The 17,356-nt window shown below is 44.1% G+C and overlaps 1 protein-coding gene across 7 annotated transcripts; it reads left to right on the top strand.

The window, feature by feature from the left end:
- The first annotated feature begins 5,460 nt into the window (after nt 1-5,460).
- On the top strand, nt 5,461-15,087 carry SNX11 (sorting nexin 11). 7 transcript variants are annotated; one of them, XM_019740644.3, is made up of 8 exons: nt 5,461-5,674; nt 8,105-8,164; nt 9,169-9,223; nt 9,670-9,756; nt 10,063-10,163; nt 12,286-12,381; nt 12,601-12,813; nt 13,565-15,087. In XM_019740644.3, exons 3-8 carry the CDS (start codon nt 9,200-9,202, stop codon nt 13,833-13,835), a joined length of 792 nt encoding a protein of 263 aa, XP_019596203.1. In that variant the 5' UTR covers nt 5,461-5,674; nt 8,105-8,164; nt 9,169-9,199; the 3' UTR covers nt 13,836-15,087. The 7 variants fall into 7 exon arrangements, with proteins under 7 accessions (XP_019596203.1, XP_019596210.2, XP_019596207.1 ...); XM_019740651.3 differs by having other exon boundaries at nt 5,501-5,766; XM_019740650.3 differs by having other exon boundaries at nt 5,654-5,720.
- The last annotated feature ends 2,269 nt before the right edge of the window (nt 15,088-17,356 follow it).

Below are 17,356 nucleotides of genomic sequence, written 5' to 3'. Positions count from 1 at the left end.
TGTTATTCTTTGAGACAAGTGGTTTAGTTCTTGTTTCAGCGAGATTACTGTCACCAAATCTGTTCAAACGGAAATTCAGTTTCTCATAATAATATTCACCCCACTTTATTGTCATTAGTTAATGCCTGTCTTGTTGTTTGTACTCTAAACTCTGGTAAAGTCAGAACCCCTGGCTTGCTTTGTTCATCACTCTATCCCCAGTGCCCAGTACAGTCCCTGGTATACAGTCATCAAGCAATATTTGTTGAATAAATGATTAAGTGAATTAATGTGATGTACTTCACCTACCTGACAGAATATGGAGGTGATCAAGCTTTTCTTCACATCAGATTTGTATTTTTTAAAAAACTCTCTTCCTTACTCTCCTATCCCCTATTGAATCAGGAACCACAAAGAACTACCAGAGATGACTTTTTTTCTTACTTTGCACATTCAAATATCCTCCTAACCAGAGGGAAAGGAGAAAGGCAACCAGTCTACTGCACTCTACCCCAGAATGCAGGGTCTGCATTTATATAACAGTTTTACTGAGCACTGTGCAGGGCTCTGGAGAACTGCCATGTAAGTAACCCAACCCAGCAATATCATAATAGAGTTTTGCTAAAAGGGCTGTGAGAGCACAAAGATGGCAATTCTTCCTGAGACATTTAGGTTGAGTATCCATGAAGAGGCAAAAATTCATCTACTCACTCCCTCCAGAAGTGTCCAACTCTGTTTTTAATAACTTTACTGATGAGAGAATTATTGTAATAATATTAGCTACTGCTATTGAGAGCTTATCCCAATGCTAGGAATTTTGTTAAGTCTTTGATTAATGTTATTTAATCCTCATAACACACCTGGGAGGTGGAAATTACTATTTCCATTTTGCAGAAAAGGCTCAGCGGTTGTATAACCTGTTCAATGCATCCAGCAGGAGAGTGGTGGAATCAAGATTTGATGTTATTGTCTAACTCCTAAACCTTATTCCTGCCTGCATAAAATGCTGCCATCCCCAGTTCCTCACATTGAGCTGAATTCTGCTTTCCCATGTAAATGTCACCTATTTCCTCTGGGTCTAGCTTCTATAGCTGCATAAAGTTCTGTTCTGTAACCCTAAATTCCTCTTTCCCATTGTCCTTCTAGTATTGAAATTCAGCCTTTATGTTCCCTGAGGTCTCGCTTTTCTAGGTCCAGTGTGACCATTTTCTTAAACTGTACATCATAGGACAACAGTTTCATATGTAGTATATCTAGTTTGTTAGTAAATTCCAGCTCTTATGTGCATATTTCAAAGTAGAGGGAGCCATCACTGCCCTGGTGCTCTACACCACTCTTGAATTAAGGGAGTCAAAAGTCACCTTCTCTTTTTAGATAGCAGACAACCACTGGTTTATGCGAATCTGCAATCAATTTAGGGCTCTCTTATTAATACTGTATTCCAGATTTCTGCTAGGGATGGATGTGAAACGCTCAAGCCTAAAATCTCTGCTTTAACAAGGTCTTTTTAGAAAGTCTTTTGGGATTCAATGGGTTTAGTTCTTTTCTCTTCCCATAAGAATGGTGACATTTTAAGTTATTCAGACCCTCAGAGTTTCTTTTCTTTCTAAGGGTAATGGCAACTCAGTCATAATAACCTTGCTAAAGACAACATTTGAAGTGACACTGCTCATGCCCACAGGAAATGTGTCTGTCACATGAAGTTTCTAAAATCACAAGTAGTGTGGGGAAGGGAGGAAGTGTGATGTTGCAAAAAAAGAAGAAGGACTTGGAATCCTGCTGAACTGGATTCAATTCTGTCTCTACGATTTGCCTGTTGTGTGTAACTTTGGACAAGCTGCTTAACTTCTCTTATCCTCAGCCTCCATGAAAATCTAAAACATAAAAATATTATTTAAGACCTATCTTGCAGCATTTCTGTAGGATTAACAGTAGTGTGTAAAGAAAATGGTATATAGTTGGCACTCAGAAAACAATAGCTATTTAAGTATAGTAGACAGCTGCTTCTGAGATGTGATTTAAGAAGTGGGGAAGTATAGAACTTTGAAAATATTTTCCTCTGCACTGTCTCAAATTCTATATTTCATTTTCTTCCCCAATTTTAAATATTGTAGTAAATACACACACACACACACACACACATATATAATTTACCACCTTAACCATTTTTATGTGTACAGTTCAGTGGTATTAAATACATTCATAATGTTGTGCAACCATCACCACCCATCTCTAACTCTTTTCATTTTGTAAAACTGAAACTCTACACCTGTTAAACAATAACTCCCCATTCCTCCCTCCTGCCAGCCGGGCAACCACCGTCCTACTTTCTGTCTCTATGATTTTGACAACTCTAAGTATCTCATTTAAGTGGAATCATTTAGTATTTATTTTTTTGGGACTGGCTTATTTCACTTAGCAAAATGTTCTCAAGGTTCATATGGATATATGTTGTAGCATGTGTCAAAATTTCCTTCTTTAGACTGAAGAATATCACATTGTATGAATATATCACACTTTGCTTATCCGTTCATCCACTGTTGGACACTTGGGTTGCTTCCACATTTTAGCTATTGTAATGCTGCTACCTATGAATGTGTGTGTACAAATATCTTTTCAAGAGGCCCCACTTTCAATTCTTTTGGTTACATACCCAAAAGTGGAATTGCTGGATCATATGGTAATTCTAGTTTTAATTTTTTTAGGAACTGCCATACTGTTTTCCACAGTGGCTGTACCATTTCACATTCCCACCAACAGTGCACAAAGGTTTCAGTTTCTCCATATCCTCTCAACTCTTTTTTTTTTTTTTTTTTTAAATACTAGCCATCCTAATGGGTGTGACAGTCTTTGTTTGATTTTGATTACTACTTGAAATTCTGTTGTTAAAGATTTATTCATTTGCGGTTAACATGCAATCTCTTTTAAAAGGCAAATATATACTTAAGAGCTGTTTCCCTTACCTTCCTTGGTTGGTCTGGTTCTCAAGTGACTTCCAGGTAGTAATGGACTATAATTAAAACATACACTTGTCAAATAATGCACCCATAGCCCTGACATTGATTGGTTTTCTCAAGAGAAGGGATCCCTGCTTGGAGAGGTACTTATATCATTTGCTAACTTTTCTAGTATGATAAGGATTGGCTCCATTATCAAATGTTAGAAATTGTTGAAAACATAAGCTCGAGATAGGGCACCACTTGTTTGTGAAATCTATATTACATTCGAATTATAAATGAATTTAAAAACATTTATTGAGTAATATTCCAGATGGATGATGCTAAAATATAAGCTCTAGGAGGTCAGGATATATTCCTTTTTGGCTCACTGCTTTATTCTTAATGCCTAAAACAGTGCCTAGCCCATAGAAAGGGCTCAATAAATATTTGAATGAATGGATACATTCTGCAGATATACTCTGGGGTTTTCCAAGTGTGGTCTACAGACTCTGAAAGTGCCTGTGATGGTTTGAGGGAGTCTGCATGGTCAAAATTATTTTCATAATAGTAAGACATTATTTGCTCTTTTTCATGTGTTGACATTTTCACTGGTGGTAGAGAAGCAACAGTGGGTGAAACTGCTGGCACCTTTGTATGAATCAAGGCAGTGTGGCACCAACATACTAGAGTATTCTTTACTGGCACACCTATGCAAAAAAAGAATTAAAAGCCACTTTCACTTAAGGCTATCCTTCATGAAGCAGTACAAATTATTAACTTTATGAAATCTCTTTCCTAGAGTATATGACTTTTTAAAGTACTATGTGATGAAATGGAAGATGTACATAAAGCCCTTCTGCTGCTTACTGACGTATGTGGTTGTACAATTGTTTGAGACGTGTGAATTGAATTAGCTGCTCTTTTCATTGGTTCGTTTTTATTTGAAAGAATGACAGAAAAGGGCCGACCCAGTGGCTCAGGTGGTTGGAGCTCCGTGCTCCTAATGCCGAAGGCTGCAGGTTCGATTCCCACATGGGCCAGTGGGCTCTCAACCACAAGGTTGCTGGTTCGAGTTCCGCAAGGGATGGTGGGCTGCGCCCCCTGCAACTAGCAACTGGCAACTGGACCTGGAGCTGAGCTGCGCCCTCCACAACTAAGACTGAAAGGACAACAACTTGAAGCTGAACGGCACCCTCCACAACTAAGATTGAAAGGACAACAACTTGACATGGAAAAAAGTCCTGGAAGTACACACTGTTCCCCAATAAAGTCCTGTTCCCCTTCCCCAATAAAATCTTTAAAAAAAAGAGAAATAGGATTTTTAAAATATTGAATAATACAATGCATCAATATCTGGAAGATCTGCATAACTTAGTAAGCCAATATTTTTCAAATGGTTTCAGATTCTGCATTGTAACTAACCTTTAAGAAACGACCATTTGTTGAGTTTTGCTGGTATCCAAGAAGAGTATGCACAATTATCACAGAAGGCTAAAAAATCTGTGAGACAGGATTTTCTTCATTTACTAGACCAAAATAACAGAACAACAGAGAATGGGGAAGCAAAAAGGAGAATCCAGCTGTCTTCTATTAAGCCAGACATTAAAGAGATTTGCAAAATTGTAATACAATGACGCTCAACTCAATTTTTTTTTGTTTTAGTGTAGTTATATTTCACAAAATATATTATCTTAGCATGTAATGATTATTATTGTTTTAGGTGAAGTAATAAATGTTTTTTAATTTCTCAATTTTAATTTCTAACTTGGTGAATATCCCACATAAACAAAAGCTCGTGGGATCCTTAATCATTTTTAAGAACGTAAAGGGATTCTGAGACCAACACGTCTGAGAAAAGCTGCTTTGAGGTATGTGCAATAATCTCCACTTTACAGATGAAGAAATTTAAGACTTACAAAGATTTAGGACCAGTTTCAGGCCACAGAGTCAGTGTAGTGCTGGGGCTAGTACCTAGGTGATCTTAACTCCAGAGCTTGTATTTATAACCGTAACTTTTCCCTTGATATTATCTTTGCTAACATCATCTTTAAATTGGTAGTATAAAGACATTTCAACAACATGAAAAAACGCCTTCATCATATTCAACGGATTCTTCTTACGAACGAGCTGCACCATCCTTGTTGGGGCTCATTTCGGCGAGTGAAACGTGTGTTGCTGAACTGTCTCAGTCCGGTTTTCGCTCTGATAGTCTGTGGTTTTACGAACCTGAGTTGAAGTCCTCTTGATAACTCCCCTGGGGAACTACAAACTATGGGGTGCAACTGAGGGCTCTCTCGGGACTTTACGAGGCTCCAGGAACTGGGGCGTTTTCTGCCCCGACCCTCCCACACTCAAGACCGCTCTTTGCAGAGTGAAAACCCCAGCGACAATCTCCTCACGCCGCTCTGCTCCGGAGGTCCCTCTTTCAGACCTTTAAAGACGCTCCCTGGCCTCTGATTGGCTAGCCTGACAACGATGGGAGAGACGCGGCCCTGGATTGGACGTCATAGCCTTGGCCACCCCTCACCGGCGTCCACCCATTGTCGCTAGGAGTAAGTGGTGCGGCGTCCTGACTGAAGCCAGGGTCCGAGCTGGGCCCATCGCGCCGCCCCGCGAGCAAAATCGCCACTAAGAGCCGGGGTCTGCAGGGGCGGGGCGGCCTGGGCACCCGGGATTGGCGTGTAGGGAGCCGTCTCCCGTCGTGCACCGGGGCACCGGCCACTCACCCGGAAGGAGAAGCTGCGACTGGCTATATGGTAGGGTGCTGGCGGTGTCGCTGTGGAGAGTGGGTGCTGCTCTCAGGTGAAGGAGCGTGGGCGGGGCCGCAGGGACTGGGTGCTGCTTTGAGGTGAGGGCCACGGACTTTAGCGTCATTAGTCGCGCTTGGGGTGGGTACTTCGCTTGACATCCTCAGGGCTGTCTCACCTCCCGGGATAAAGGCAGGTACTTGCTCGGCATCCAAGGGAAGAAATGTGGCTTTTCCATTTATTTTTAAAGGATTAGAAAGCATCTTTCCTTCCCACTCCCCAAGATTAATAGACAAAGGAGAAGAAGGACCATTGTGGCCCTTTGCTCCTATTTCGTTAAGAATGGAAGGAGAGTGGCTGTAGTAAAAGAGTTTGGGGACATTTACTCAAACGGCTAGGACAAAGAGTAATGGCAAGCATTTTACGGGAGGCTCTTGCGTTAGATTGTGGTCACCTTTGCGACTTACCTTCCAAGTGGAAGGATTGGCAAGTTACAGAGGGACAAAAGGATGGAGCAGAGATGCTTGGTTGAGAAAACACAGAGCTTGGTCAGCGGGGGGAGCTTCCTGTACCACCTGTGGGTGTTTAGAAAGGAGAGATTTTTGAGTTGCCATCTGGCACCAAGAGCTCAACAATGACTAAGAAGGGATAGGAGTCTTGGGGGCTCCATGTACTTTTATCACCTGATTTCTTTTTTAATTAAAGTTTATTGGTGTGAAAATTGTTAGTAAAGTTACATAGATTGCAGGTGTATAATTCTTTAATACATCATCTATATATCACATTGTGTGTTCACCACCCAGAGTCAGTTCTCTTTCCATCACCATGTATTGGATCCCCTTTACCCTCATTTACCACCTTCCTCCCTCCTTACCCTCTGGTAACCACTAAACTATTGTCTTTGTCTATGAGTTTTTTGTTTCTTCATTTGTTTGTCTTGTTCTTTTGTTGTTTTCAGTTTTATATACTACATACAGTGAAATCATATGGTTCTCTGATTTGTTTTTTAACCTGTCTCTTGAAGTAATTTAAATGCGAGCGAAAATGGTGGAGCTAAAGCCTTGAATTGTTATGACATTGGAAAGCTTTACAAGGAATCTACTTTATAAACAGCAAACAAGTGGGTTCTCCTTGGAGATGTTGATGGAGAAAGTAAACTTCAGATGTGATTGAAAGGGCCAAGAAATGGAGTTAGCTCTGAGTTGCATAAGTAGCTAAGAGGATCACTGACTATCTTTATTTAGATGATAAACTGTTCCATCTCTCAGATCCTAAAGTTTAGAACTTCCTCCTTCCCCTCCAGAGAACTGAACTTCATTTCCTTGTGAGGAGTGGCATCTATGGAGAGGAAGCTAACAGATTAGTATGTAGTTGCTAGAAAGTATTACTTGGAGTCTAGGTTTTTAAAATTTTGTTTCAGTGTTTTTAAGGAAAGTTACAACTGAAACTTTCTTAGTGCCCTTTAAATTTACATTTAAGTATACAGCATCTTTGGAGGTCCTAGGATTTTTTTAGTATTTGTGCTGCCGAAGTGAGCACAGCTAGGAATTTTTTAAAGCCAATTTATAGCTATTTATTTCTAAGTGGTATTAGCCCCAAAGGAAAGGAGAGGAACTTGCACATGGAAGTGATGCAGAGCCCTAGGCAAACTCTTCTTGAGCCCAGGAGAGTGATGACCATTTAGTTACTAAATTATAGTCCTGAATTTGACAAACCTTTCAAGGCACAGGAGATAGGTGAGCTCCACGGAGTTTGTGGATGACTGTGATTTCCTGGGCATCATCTTTCCTGTCGCTACTTTTGTGAAACACTTCAGAATCGAACTCTCTGCTCATGTGCTGGCAATTACCAAATGCCTGAAAAGAGAAGAGAAATTTTTTTTTTTTAAATCTGAGGAGGTTCATTGTTCACAGTGGGTCACCCTGCTCTTTTTGGCCACAGCCCTTTGACTGCTTACATCTGGGATTTTATACGTGGGTTGTTAGGGCATTGGGATTTCCTACCTTTCAGTTCAGGACCCCTTTGCAGTGGTGACTGCATCAGATGAAAAATTAGATTGTCAGCAAGAATGCTGTTTAAAATGATATTGAAATCATAAAACTTTCGGTTTGCTCAACGATGTAGCCCAATTTTGTCATATGCCATGCAGCTTTGCCTCTGAGTGCAGTGTGGAGAAACCTTCTGGTATACTGGAAAGAACTGGAAAAGCTGTTTGCTCTGCTAATTTTGTGGTGTAAATGAGTTCCCATTCTCTTGAAATGTTAGCCTTGTGTTAGCTAAACATAAAATAGAAGGAAACTCATTACACACTCTTCTAATGGTAAGGCAGAACTAATAAGGGAATGTGTTTAAAATTAATTGTGGGACTATAGGAATGAGTGGGTGTGAATGGGCATGGGGGAGGAGAGGGAGATCTTAGAGATAGTCTTGTTTTCCCAGGAGCCAGCCCGGATCATTTGTTGGCAGTACATATTGGCTGAAGTCAGTTTTCATTTCAAGGTAAATTGGAAAGGGAAATTAAACCTTATTGTTCCGCTCTTAAGAGAGGAGAAGTGGGTGGAGGTGGCAGCCAGGTTGGATGCTTTTGGAGTGGTTCTAGGAGTAACAAGATTAGTGCTGTATTTTAACAGAAGGTGACATCATGGGCCCCTTTGGACTTGAGTAACCCCATGCTGCAACCTTCATGGTCCCCTTGTCGGAGTGGGCGATGTGGCTGCACATGTAAACTGCCACATTGGGGGAAATCAGCGGCTTAGGCTTTAATGAATCTTTACAAAGGAGCGGAAAACATCCTGAGTCGACCTGTGCAGCTGTGGGGTGCTTGGGCAGAAGTACCAACTGGATGGCATGTCCAGTGAGGAAATGATTAGAACCATTGGCTTAGGTTTCAGAGAACAGATTAGATATGGGAAGGAGAATGGATTAGATAAGGGAAGGTTGAAACTGGGCAACCCACACAGGTGTTCCCTGCACTCTCCAGCTCTGTGATTTACCTATGGGGAGGTGACTATGGTTAGCAAGACAGAGAGAGACTTAGGGGCATTGGTGTTTTGAAGAGCTTGGCTGTCTCTAAATAGCCAGGAGGGGGCGATGTTAGGTTCACTTGCAAAGCTGTGCTGTGTGTGCCCGGTGCCCACAAGACACTGCTGTGCCTGCAGTCTTCAGGCATAAAGGTTTTATAACCGAATCTGCCTGTTCTGGCTGCCTGAGGAGAACATTGCACAGCTCCAAACATGATTGGATAGAGGTAGCTGAGTTAAGCGTCTTGGCCGTGGTCTGAAAAGGGAGGCAAATTTCCCAGGGCTTGTAGCTTGTCACTGAAGTAATGGGGGTGGGGTGGAATTTTTGGCTTCATCTTCAGTTTTACACAAGAACAAAAAAAGTTACCTGGGTTTCCCCAGAGCGGGTCAGTTAAAGTTTTTCAGGGTTTTGCCCTGGTAGAGAGTGATAAGAATAGAAACATACTAACCATGATTGTTTCCTTGTCATTTGTCCCTTATCAGATGTTTTCTTCCAGTGGGATTTTGGTGTAGGATGTTGGAGAACCAAGAGCAGGAGGTAAGCGTGTGGTCTCCACTCAACAGGTGGGTATAAGTTTGAGGGGTTTTGGGAGAAGATGCAAATCGTTGCTTGGTGGTGTTCTTCTGACAGTAATAGTTGTCGGTTCTGATGAGCTCAAAGTAAAGCCAGGAGCAGGAAATCGGTAGTAAAGACATTACTGGGAAATGAGGTTCCATTTTGATGTTTCCATTCCTTAGAATGTACTAGACTATAAGCTTCATGAGGGCAAGGAATTTTGGTCTCTTGTTCACATTCTAACCCCAGTGCTTTAGAACAGAGCCTGACACATAGTGGGTCAATAAGTATTTGTTGAATTGAATGAATAAATGAACAAATGAATGCAAGTTGGTGCGTCTGGTTTGGAAAAATGTGGCAACCTGTGCTGTCAAAGCTGCCTTACAGAGTAGCTGAGCTGAAGCTGAAGGGGCATTTCTTATCTCCAGGAGGTGATCACTGTGCGTGTTCAGGACCCCCGCGTGCAGAATGAGGGCTCCTGGAATTCTTATGTGGATTATAAGATATTCCTCCATGTAAGTGCATCAGACTCCTGTATTGGGATCAACGCTTCCCAGGGCTGAGGGATTGTACTGAGCAGAACCTGTTTGTGGATATTTTTGACAGGCCAGAGACAGAAGAAAAGGAGGGAGGAGAGGAGAGAGAGCTTGGGGGATGCCTGAGAGTTGCATGCAGGCTGCCTGGTGGCACCTTGCTCTAGTTGGAGCCTCTGATCAGGACTGTGGCCTGGTGGCTTAGATCCTCAGTGAGAGGGACGATGGGGAGTTCACGTGAACTTGGTCTTTTCCCACTAAACCTTTTTCACGTACTTCTTCCTGTAGACCAACAGCAAGGCCTTTACTGCGAAGACATCCTGTGTGCGTCGCCGCTACCGTGAGTTCGTGTGGCTGAGAAAGCAGCTACAGAGAAACGCTGGTTTAGTGTGAGTCTGCTCTTGCTTCCTTTTTAGGTCTGAGACAGGCTTTTTAGATGCTTGCTTGGGAACTAGAGTTTACAATGGGGGAAACTTGGCAGCATGCCAGGCACTAAGGAAATTGAGAAATGTGTTCTTAAATTATGTTTTCAAATCGGTGAAAAAGTAAAGACAGTTTTCATTTCTAGTGTTTTGACCTAACGATGCCTTAGAAAGATCAAAAATATTTTTTATATGCATATTAGTCTAGGCCTCAACAAATGTACTGCCAGCATTTTAAATGTGCTTCTCACTGGTTATCAGAAACTTTTTAGCATTTGGACTTATTTGACAGGTGGTAATCCTGTCCGTTTGACATGTAAAAATAGTGATTTTTTTTCTTTTTTCGCGCAGAGACCTTTTTCCAGACACACAACAGACTGAGAGCCTTAGGAAAAAAGTATTGTTCACTCACCTACACCCCCCCCCCCCATAGAAGTCCTAAAACTGGAGACAATTTAGAACAGTGATTCCAACGCAGGATGGCCACTGAATGCTCTGGTGATAGATGGCCTGTTGATGACTTAGCCAGTTAGTTACCACGTGGGACTGATGAGGTTATGGGTCAGGCCCTCATAAGCCAGTTGGAACTTCCCTTGCCGGGTTGTACATTCTCTAGCCTGGCCATTGTTTTTTAAAAGTACGTGCTGCACTTCATAAGAGAGGTTAAAGAGTGTTAGAGAGTTTGTGGGTGACTTGTTTCCACTTAGCTACTTTTAGAAAATTCTAAGCGTGTGACTTTCTCGGACTGGCATAGGTAGTCTTAATTTACACACAAGGACACAGCATTCTCCATGTCTCTACGTCCAAGTTTCTTCCTGTTTAAAAGAACAGTTGATGGTGGGAATGGGTTTTGTAAACAATGTAGCATAGCAGCATGAAGTTTTGAAGTTGTAGATTTGGTTCATATACTAGCTCTGCTGGTTCCTAGCTGTGTGGCACTGGGAAATTTTTTTCTTTTTTTTAAAGATTTTATTGGGGGGAAGGGGAACAGGACTTTATTAGGGAACAGTGTGTACTTCCAGGGCTTTCTTCCAAGTCAAGTTGTTGTCCTTTCAATCTTAGTTGTGGAGGGTTCTGTTCAGCTTCAAGTTGTTGTCCTTTCAGTCTTAGTTGTGGAGGGGGCAGCTCAGCTCCAGGTCCAGCTGCCGCCACCAGTTGCAGGGGGCACAGCCCACCATCCCTTGCGGGAGTCGAACTGGCAACCTTGTGGTTGAGAGGACGTGCTCCAACCAACTGAGCCATCCGGGAGCTCAGTGGCAGCTCAGCTCAAGGTGCCGTGTTCAATCATAGTTGCAGGGGGTGGAGCCCACCATCCCTTGTGGGACTTGAGGAATTGAACTGGCAACCTTGTGGTTGAGAGCCGGTGCTCCAACCAACTGAGCCATCCGGGAGGCAGCTCAGCTCAAGGTGCCGTGCCCAATCTCAGCTGCAGGGGGCGGAGCCCACCATACCTTGCGGGACTTGAGGAGCTAAACTGGCAACCTGTGGCCGAGAGCCCACTGGCCCATGTGGGAATGGAACCGGCAGCCATCGGAGTTAGGAGCACGGAGCTCCAACCACCTGAGCCACCGGGCTGGCCTGACACTGGGAAATTTACTCAAGTTCTCTGATTTTATTTCCTTGCTACTAAAATGGGGACACTAATATCTTTCTCATGGGATTTTGGGGGAGGATTAATGAAATAAGGTTTGTAAAATATTTATCGTAGTGCCTGACACATGGCATGTAATTAGTCAGTGTTAACCCCCCACTCCCACCACCTTATTAAAAGCTATTCATATATGGTTACAGGAACAGAGTACAGCATTAGGAATAGACAGTGGAAATGTAATGGCTCTGTGCTATGTCAGAGGGATAGTGGATGGGGGATGGGCGTTCACACAGTGTGAGGGATATAAATGATAAATGTCTAAGTATTGCTTTGTCTTGTGCACCTGAAACTAATAAAATTAAAAAAAAAAAGTTAAAAAAAAAAAGCTATTCGTGATTTGTGGCTCGTTTTAGGGAATTTCCTTGATGGGGGGATGAAATGACTGTCTTGGATGTTACTAGTTTGAGTGTTACATTGTTACATTATGTGACCCCACAGGCCTGTACCTGAACTTCCTGGAAAGTCAACCTTCTTTGGCAGCTCAGATGAGTTCATTGAGAAGCGACGACAAGGTTTGCAGCACTTCCTTGAAAAGTGAGTGGATATGGCAGGCTAGCACTTGCCTCCTGGGGTGGGGCAGGGAGGGGGGAAGGTTCCATTCATGGCGGCCCATTGAATATACAGGTGCATTTGGGGTGGACGCCTTTCTTGTACCCTCATGCTCACTCAAGCCAGAGCCCTGGGAGGATGGGGCTGCAGAGAGCAAATCCTTAGGGTGATGCTCTGTGTTTGCCCCTGCTGTGTTTGTCCCAGGGTCCTGCAAAGTGTTGTCCTCCTGTCAGACAGCCAGTTACACCTCTTCCTGCAAAGCCAGCTCTCAGTGCCTGAGATAGAAGCCTGTGTCCAGGGCCGAAGCTCCATGACTGTTTCTGATGCCATTCTTCGCTATGCTATGTCAAACTGTGGCTGGGTCCAGGAAGAGAGGCAGGGCTCTTCTCATTTGGCTAAAGGAGACCAGCCTAAGAGGTAACTGAAGCCCTCTTTTTTGAGATACCAGGGGCTAGGATTACTGTAATCTGGGCCAATGAGGTATCCATTTGATAGGGAAAGTCAAGTTACAGTGTTGGTAGCCTTTCAGAAGAGGCCACGTTCCCCCTGTGCGTGGTTCTCTCATCCCATGCACAAGGGTCTGAAGGTTTGTGTTAATCCATCCCTGGGTAGTAGGCTCTCCTATTGAAACCTGGGGAGAAAGAAGAGAAGGCTTTCTTATTCGGTCTGTCCCTCTTCCCCCACCCCTTTTAAATAACTTTATTGAGATATAATTCACATTCCCTAAAATTCACCCTTTCAGTGTACAATTCAGTAGTTTTTGTTTATTCACAAAGTTGTGCAACCATTAATCACCACAGTGAATTTTAGAACATTTTCATCACCCCAAAAGAAACCTTATACCCACTTCCATGACTCCTCATTTTCCCCAACCCCTAACCCCTGGCAACCACTAATCTACTTTCTGTGTCTGTGGATTTGCCAATTCGGGACATTGACATTTCACACAAAAACATCCATAAGATATGTGGTCTTTTGTGACTGGTGCCTTTCACTTAGCACGTTTTCAAGGTTCATCCATGTTGTAGTATGTATCAGTACTTCATTCCTTTTTATGGCTGAATAACAGCCCATTTGTATTGATAATGCCACCTTTTTGTTTGTTTGTTCATTTGTGTTTATCCATTCATTTTGTTTATTCCTTCTTTTCCCTTTCCCACTCTTCTAGTTGCTGCTTTCTTCCAAGATCAGGCAGGAGGAACTCTCCTTCACCTCCACCCGAGGAGGAACAGGACCGTTTCGAGGTGTGGGCTCCTGTTGTTGACTCTGAGGCTCCTTTGGAAAGCCCCCCTCTTCCACCCTCTACCTCAGCATCATGCTGTGATTTGGCCAGACCTGACGAGGGAGCCTCTGCTCCTCAGCCTGTGAGGAGGTCGGTGGGAGGGGACCATGCTGTGCCTTTGGATCCTGGTCATTTAGAAACAGTTTTGGAAAAATGAGCTTTGGTCTGAGCTCTGGGTCCTGCTCCGAGCCCAGGGGAGAAGATGCAGGCAAGGAGGCTCATGTGGGCACAGGGCAGGTGTTGGGGCACAGGGCAGGTGTTGGGGAGGTTGGGCTGCTAAGTATCTTACAGTTGCCTCTGCTCGGGTTGGTTGCACAGAGGTCGGTCATGACAACTCCTCAAGCTTCCTCCATAGGAATAAACACTGCAGATGTTTGTACGTTAAGCGTCAGGACCAGGGGCTGTTGGTTTTGAACAGAATCCCACATTTACTCCTTGGGAGCTGAGTTTCTTTAGCTGTTTGTTAATGGGCCTGGGAGCACTGCCTTAGGTGACTGGTTTTGGGGACCTGTAAGTGGCAAATTTTAAGCTGCCATATTGAATATTGTCCCAAGAAAAATGCTTGTGTCATTGTATTCTCACTGGCTCTGTTTTTGCTGTAGGTCACGGAGCACTTTGTTTCTGAGAGGCTGGCCTCTTGCCTACCTCCTTACATGGACAGGGTGGTGAATATTTATTCTCCCACTTCCTTGCGTTTCCTCCATTAATACCACTGAATGGGACAGTGCTGTGACTCCTGTCACTGGGGTTCCCTGCATATCCCAGGGCCTCAGCCTGGCCATGTGGGGCCTGAGACCCACAGAATAGCTCATGGCCATCCATGAAAGAGAAGTGGTTGTTCACAGGCAGAGGAAAGGCAATAGCTCAGGGAGCTTTGTTTTGGTAAAGGCTGTCCCAGGCTGTCACTGTCTCTTCTGGTTACAAAGCAGAGACGTGACCATCTTTTCTGCAGGGGTAGCGTGGGCTCCTTTCTTTTTTGAATCCTTTTCTTCTCCCTTAGTAAGCGCTCCCTGCCCCCAGGGCTTCAGCTGCCACCTGTCCCTCTGCGGTGTTGCCGAGAGGCCGTATGTTCAGTCCAATGGGGCGCAAGGGCTTTGTTTCTGCCTGGAGAGAGGGCTCTAGGGATGGAGATGAGGAACAACATGCCTCCCTTCAGACAATGAGGCATTCTACCCTCCTGCTGCCATAATTCCTCTCCACTGAGAGCTGGAGCTGGTAGGAGAGGAGTGCTGCTGGCATTCTGCATTGCTCTGCACGTCGGTTCCTGTGCACTTCTTGCCCACTCTCCCTTCTCTGGCCATCCCAGCCTGTCTGTGGGCTCTTTTACTACCAGCCTATGCTGCGGGACTGTCATGGCATTTAGTTCGGAGTTGAGGGGCTTTGGCCTGAAATAAAATTCAACTATTTAAGACTGTTGTTGCAATTTGTGTCTAACAAGCTGTAGCAGAGAAGGAGGGAGTGAGGGCTGGCAGTAGTTACTTTCATAAATCATGAATTTATCAGCGTGGAAATAATGGTTCAGAACTGTGCGCTGCAGCTCTCCTGCATTGTGTGTGCAGTTCAGGTTCACCACTGGAGGAAGGATTGGCTTCCAAAGAGCCAGGATCCAGCTCTTCTCACAGTTATGGGCATGAACCTTGTTAGGTATAATTTACCTGATGCTGCTTCCGTCCTCGCAGCCTGTCTGAGGTGCCAGGTGCTGAAAGAGAAATAAAGTTTGTCAACAGGCAGATGCAAAGCCCTGGCTGGGACTCATCCCTCTTTCCCACCCGCCTCCCCTGAGTCTCTCCTTTATATGATGCAGCAGAGCAAGGCGAGGATAGAAAACCTACAGAGGCAAATCCAAAATGTCAAAAGAAGTTCATTTAAAAGGGGAAAAAAACTCCATACACAATCCTCACAAAAACTCGACAGATGCTAAGCTAATGGCATCCGCTCTGCCGATTGGTGGGGATGACTCATGAATATTAATGAGTCCAATGCTCCAAATGGTGCAGCTGTGAACCCAGCTGTGCCTGAAGCTCTCTGATCTCGAAACTTCCAGACAGGAGCCGGAGGTGGTCTGTGTCAATTCCCTACTCAGCCAAAAAACAGCAAGCTGGGTTGGCCTTCTTCTGTTCGCTCCTTTTCTTGCTGGAGTTGGTGCTCAGCAGCTAGTTCTGCCAGCAGGGTAGGCTGCTGGGACAGCAGGAGCCATTCAAAGACACGAATGCGATTTTTCTGACTCCTGGCTTTTTTAATGATCCATTAACAGTGCATATAACAGCATCTCAGTTAATCCAAGGCCAGGCACCATCCCTTCACTGTCTTGTGCAGAATTAAGTGTAAGCCGTGGAAGGAGAGGTCCTAAGAAGGGAAGACTTTTTCTAATATTACAGGCCTGGAGTTAGCAGAAAAACAGCAAAGATGGATTTCGCTTTTTGTCCAGGCAGTGCCACTTGCCTCTCTCAGGTGCTCTGTCCCTGTGTGTACTAAGGGCTAGCTGCCATGGCTGATGACCTCTGTCAGTGGTCTACAAAGCAGTTTTGTAGAATGCAAGTATTTTTTGTTAGAATTTAGTTTTGAGGTAGGTTCTGTGCCTGATTTAGTCACCTTTCTTCTAACAGCTACTTCCATTGCCCAAGTCTAGTCATTTCCTGTTACTCAGGATAAGTGATCCCAAGCCCATGGGTTTCGTTTTGTTTGGTGGAAGGAAGTGTGTGTGTGTGTGTGTGTGTGTGTGTGTGTGTGTGTGTGTGTAGGGGGAGGTGGGTTATCTTTTATGAAAATCGTAAGTTTCACCAACATCATTTTATTTGACCTCATTGCCCAGTGAGAAGGGCAGGGCAAGTATTACACACATTTTCTAGCTGAGGAAACTGAGCTGAGCATGGATTTTTTAAAAAAGTTTTTAGATGGTAGTAGAATATATTCATGTGAGAGATCCTTTCCAAGCTCTGTACGACAAGTGTTTTTTCCACCCCAAAAAACTTTTTAAAAAACTGAAATAAACCCACCACTACTCAAGGACAAAAAAAAACCCAAAAAAAACCCCTCTGCTTTTCAGTTCTCAGAAATCAGAACTCCTCCATCGTCCTCAGATTTCTGACTGCTAAGTCCTTTGCTTGGGAGGTGATCATGACTTTTTAACAAACTGATTGGACATTATCTCCTTGTTTGTGAATTTGTTTAGATGCCTCAGCTCTTACTGAATATTCTTAACATCTAGAGGTGGGAGGACAGCGGGCCGGGAGGAAGTGAGCGGGGGTGTAGGTGGAAATGGAAACAGACCAGCTCCTGCTCTGCCTCAGAGGCCGCAGGAGCACTCAGTCGCGCCGGAGTGGCATCTGCAGATTTATGTGCGGGCAGCCAGCTGAGACGCAGCGAAAGCCAAGCAGATAACCACTGCAGTGTGAGATAGTAACTTCCTCAGTCAAGCCTGGGCACTGATCCTAAGCCACCCGCCCCGGGCGGCCCCCTGCCAGCAGGGACTCAGCTCTGTAGAGGGCACGTTGCTGACTCAAGGTAACCTTTCTTTGAACTCTGGATGCCTGTCCCCCTTCCTGTTCTCCTTACCACTATACCTTCCTCCCCGAGGGTTTTCTTAACAGCTTTGGAAGCCCCCGACCCATCTTTTATCTCCATCACTCTCTGCCCCAGCTCTTTTCTCTGAGGAACTGTTTTGGGAACTGCTACAAA

The sequence above is a fragment of the Rhinolophus sinicus genome, chromosome 12 (genome assembly GCF_057876585.1).
Source record: "Rhinolophus sinicus isolate RSI-liver-muscle chromosome 12, RSI-T2T, whole genome shotgun sequence".
In the NCBI taxonomy this organism is placed as follows: domain Eukaryota; kingdom Metazoa; phylum Chordata; class Mammalia; order Chiroptera; family Rhinolophidae; genus Rhinolophus; species Rhinolophus sinicus.
This window is presented reverse-complemented; position numbering and strand designations above follow the sequence as displayed.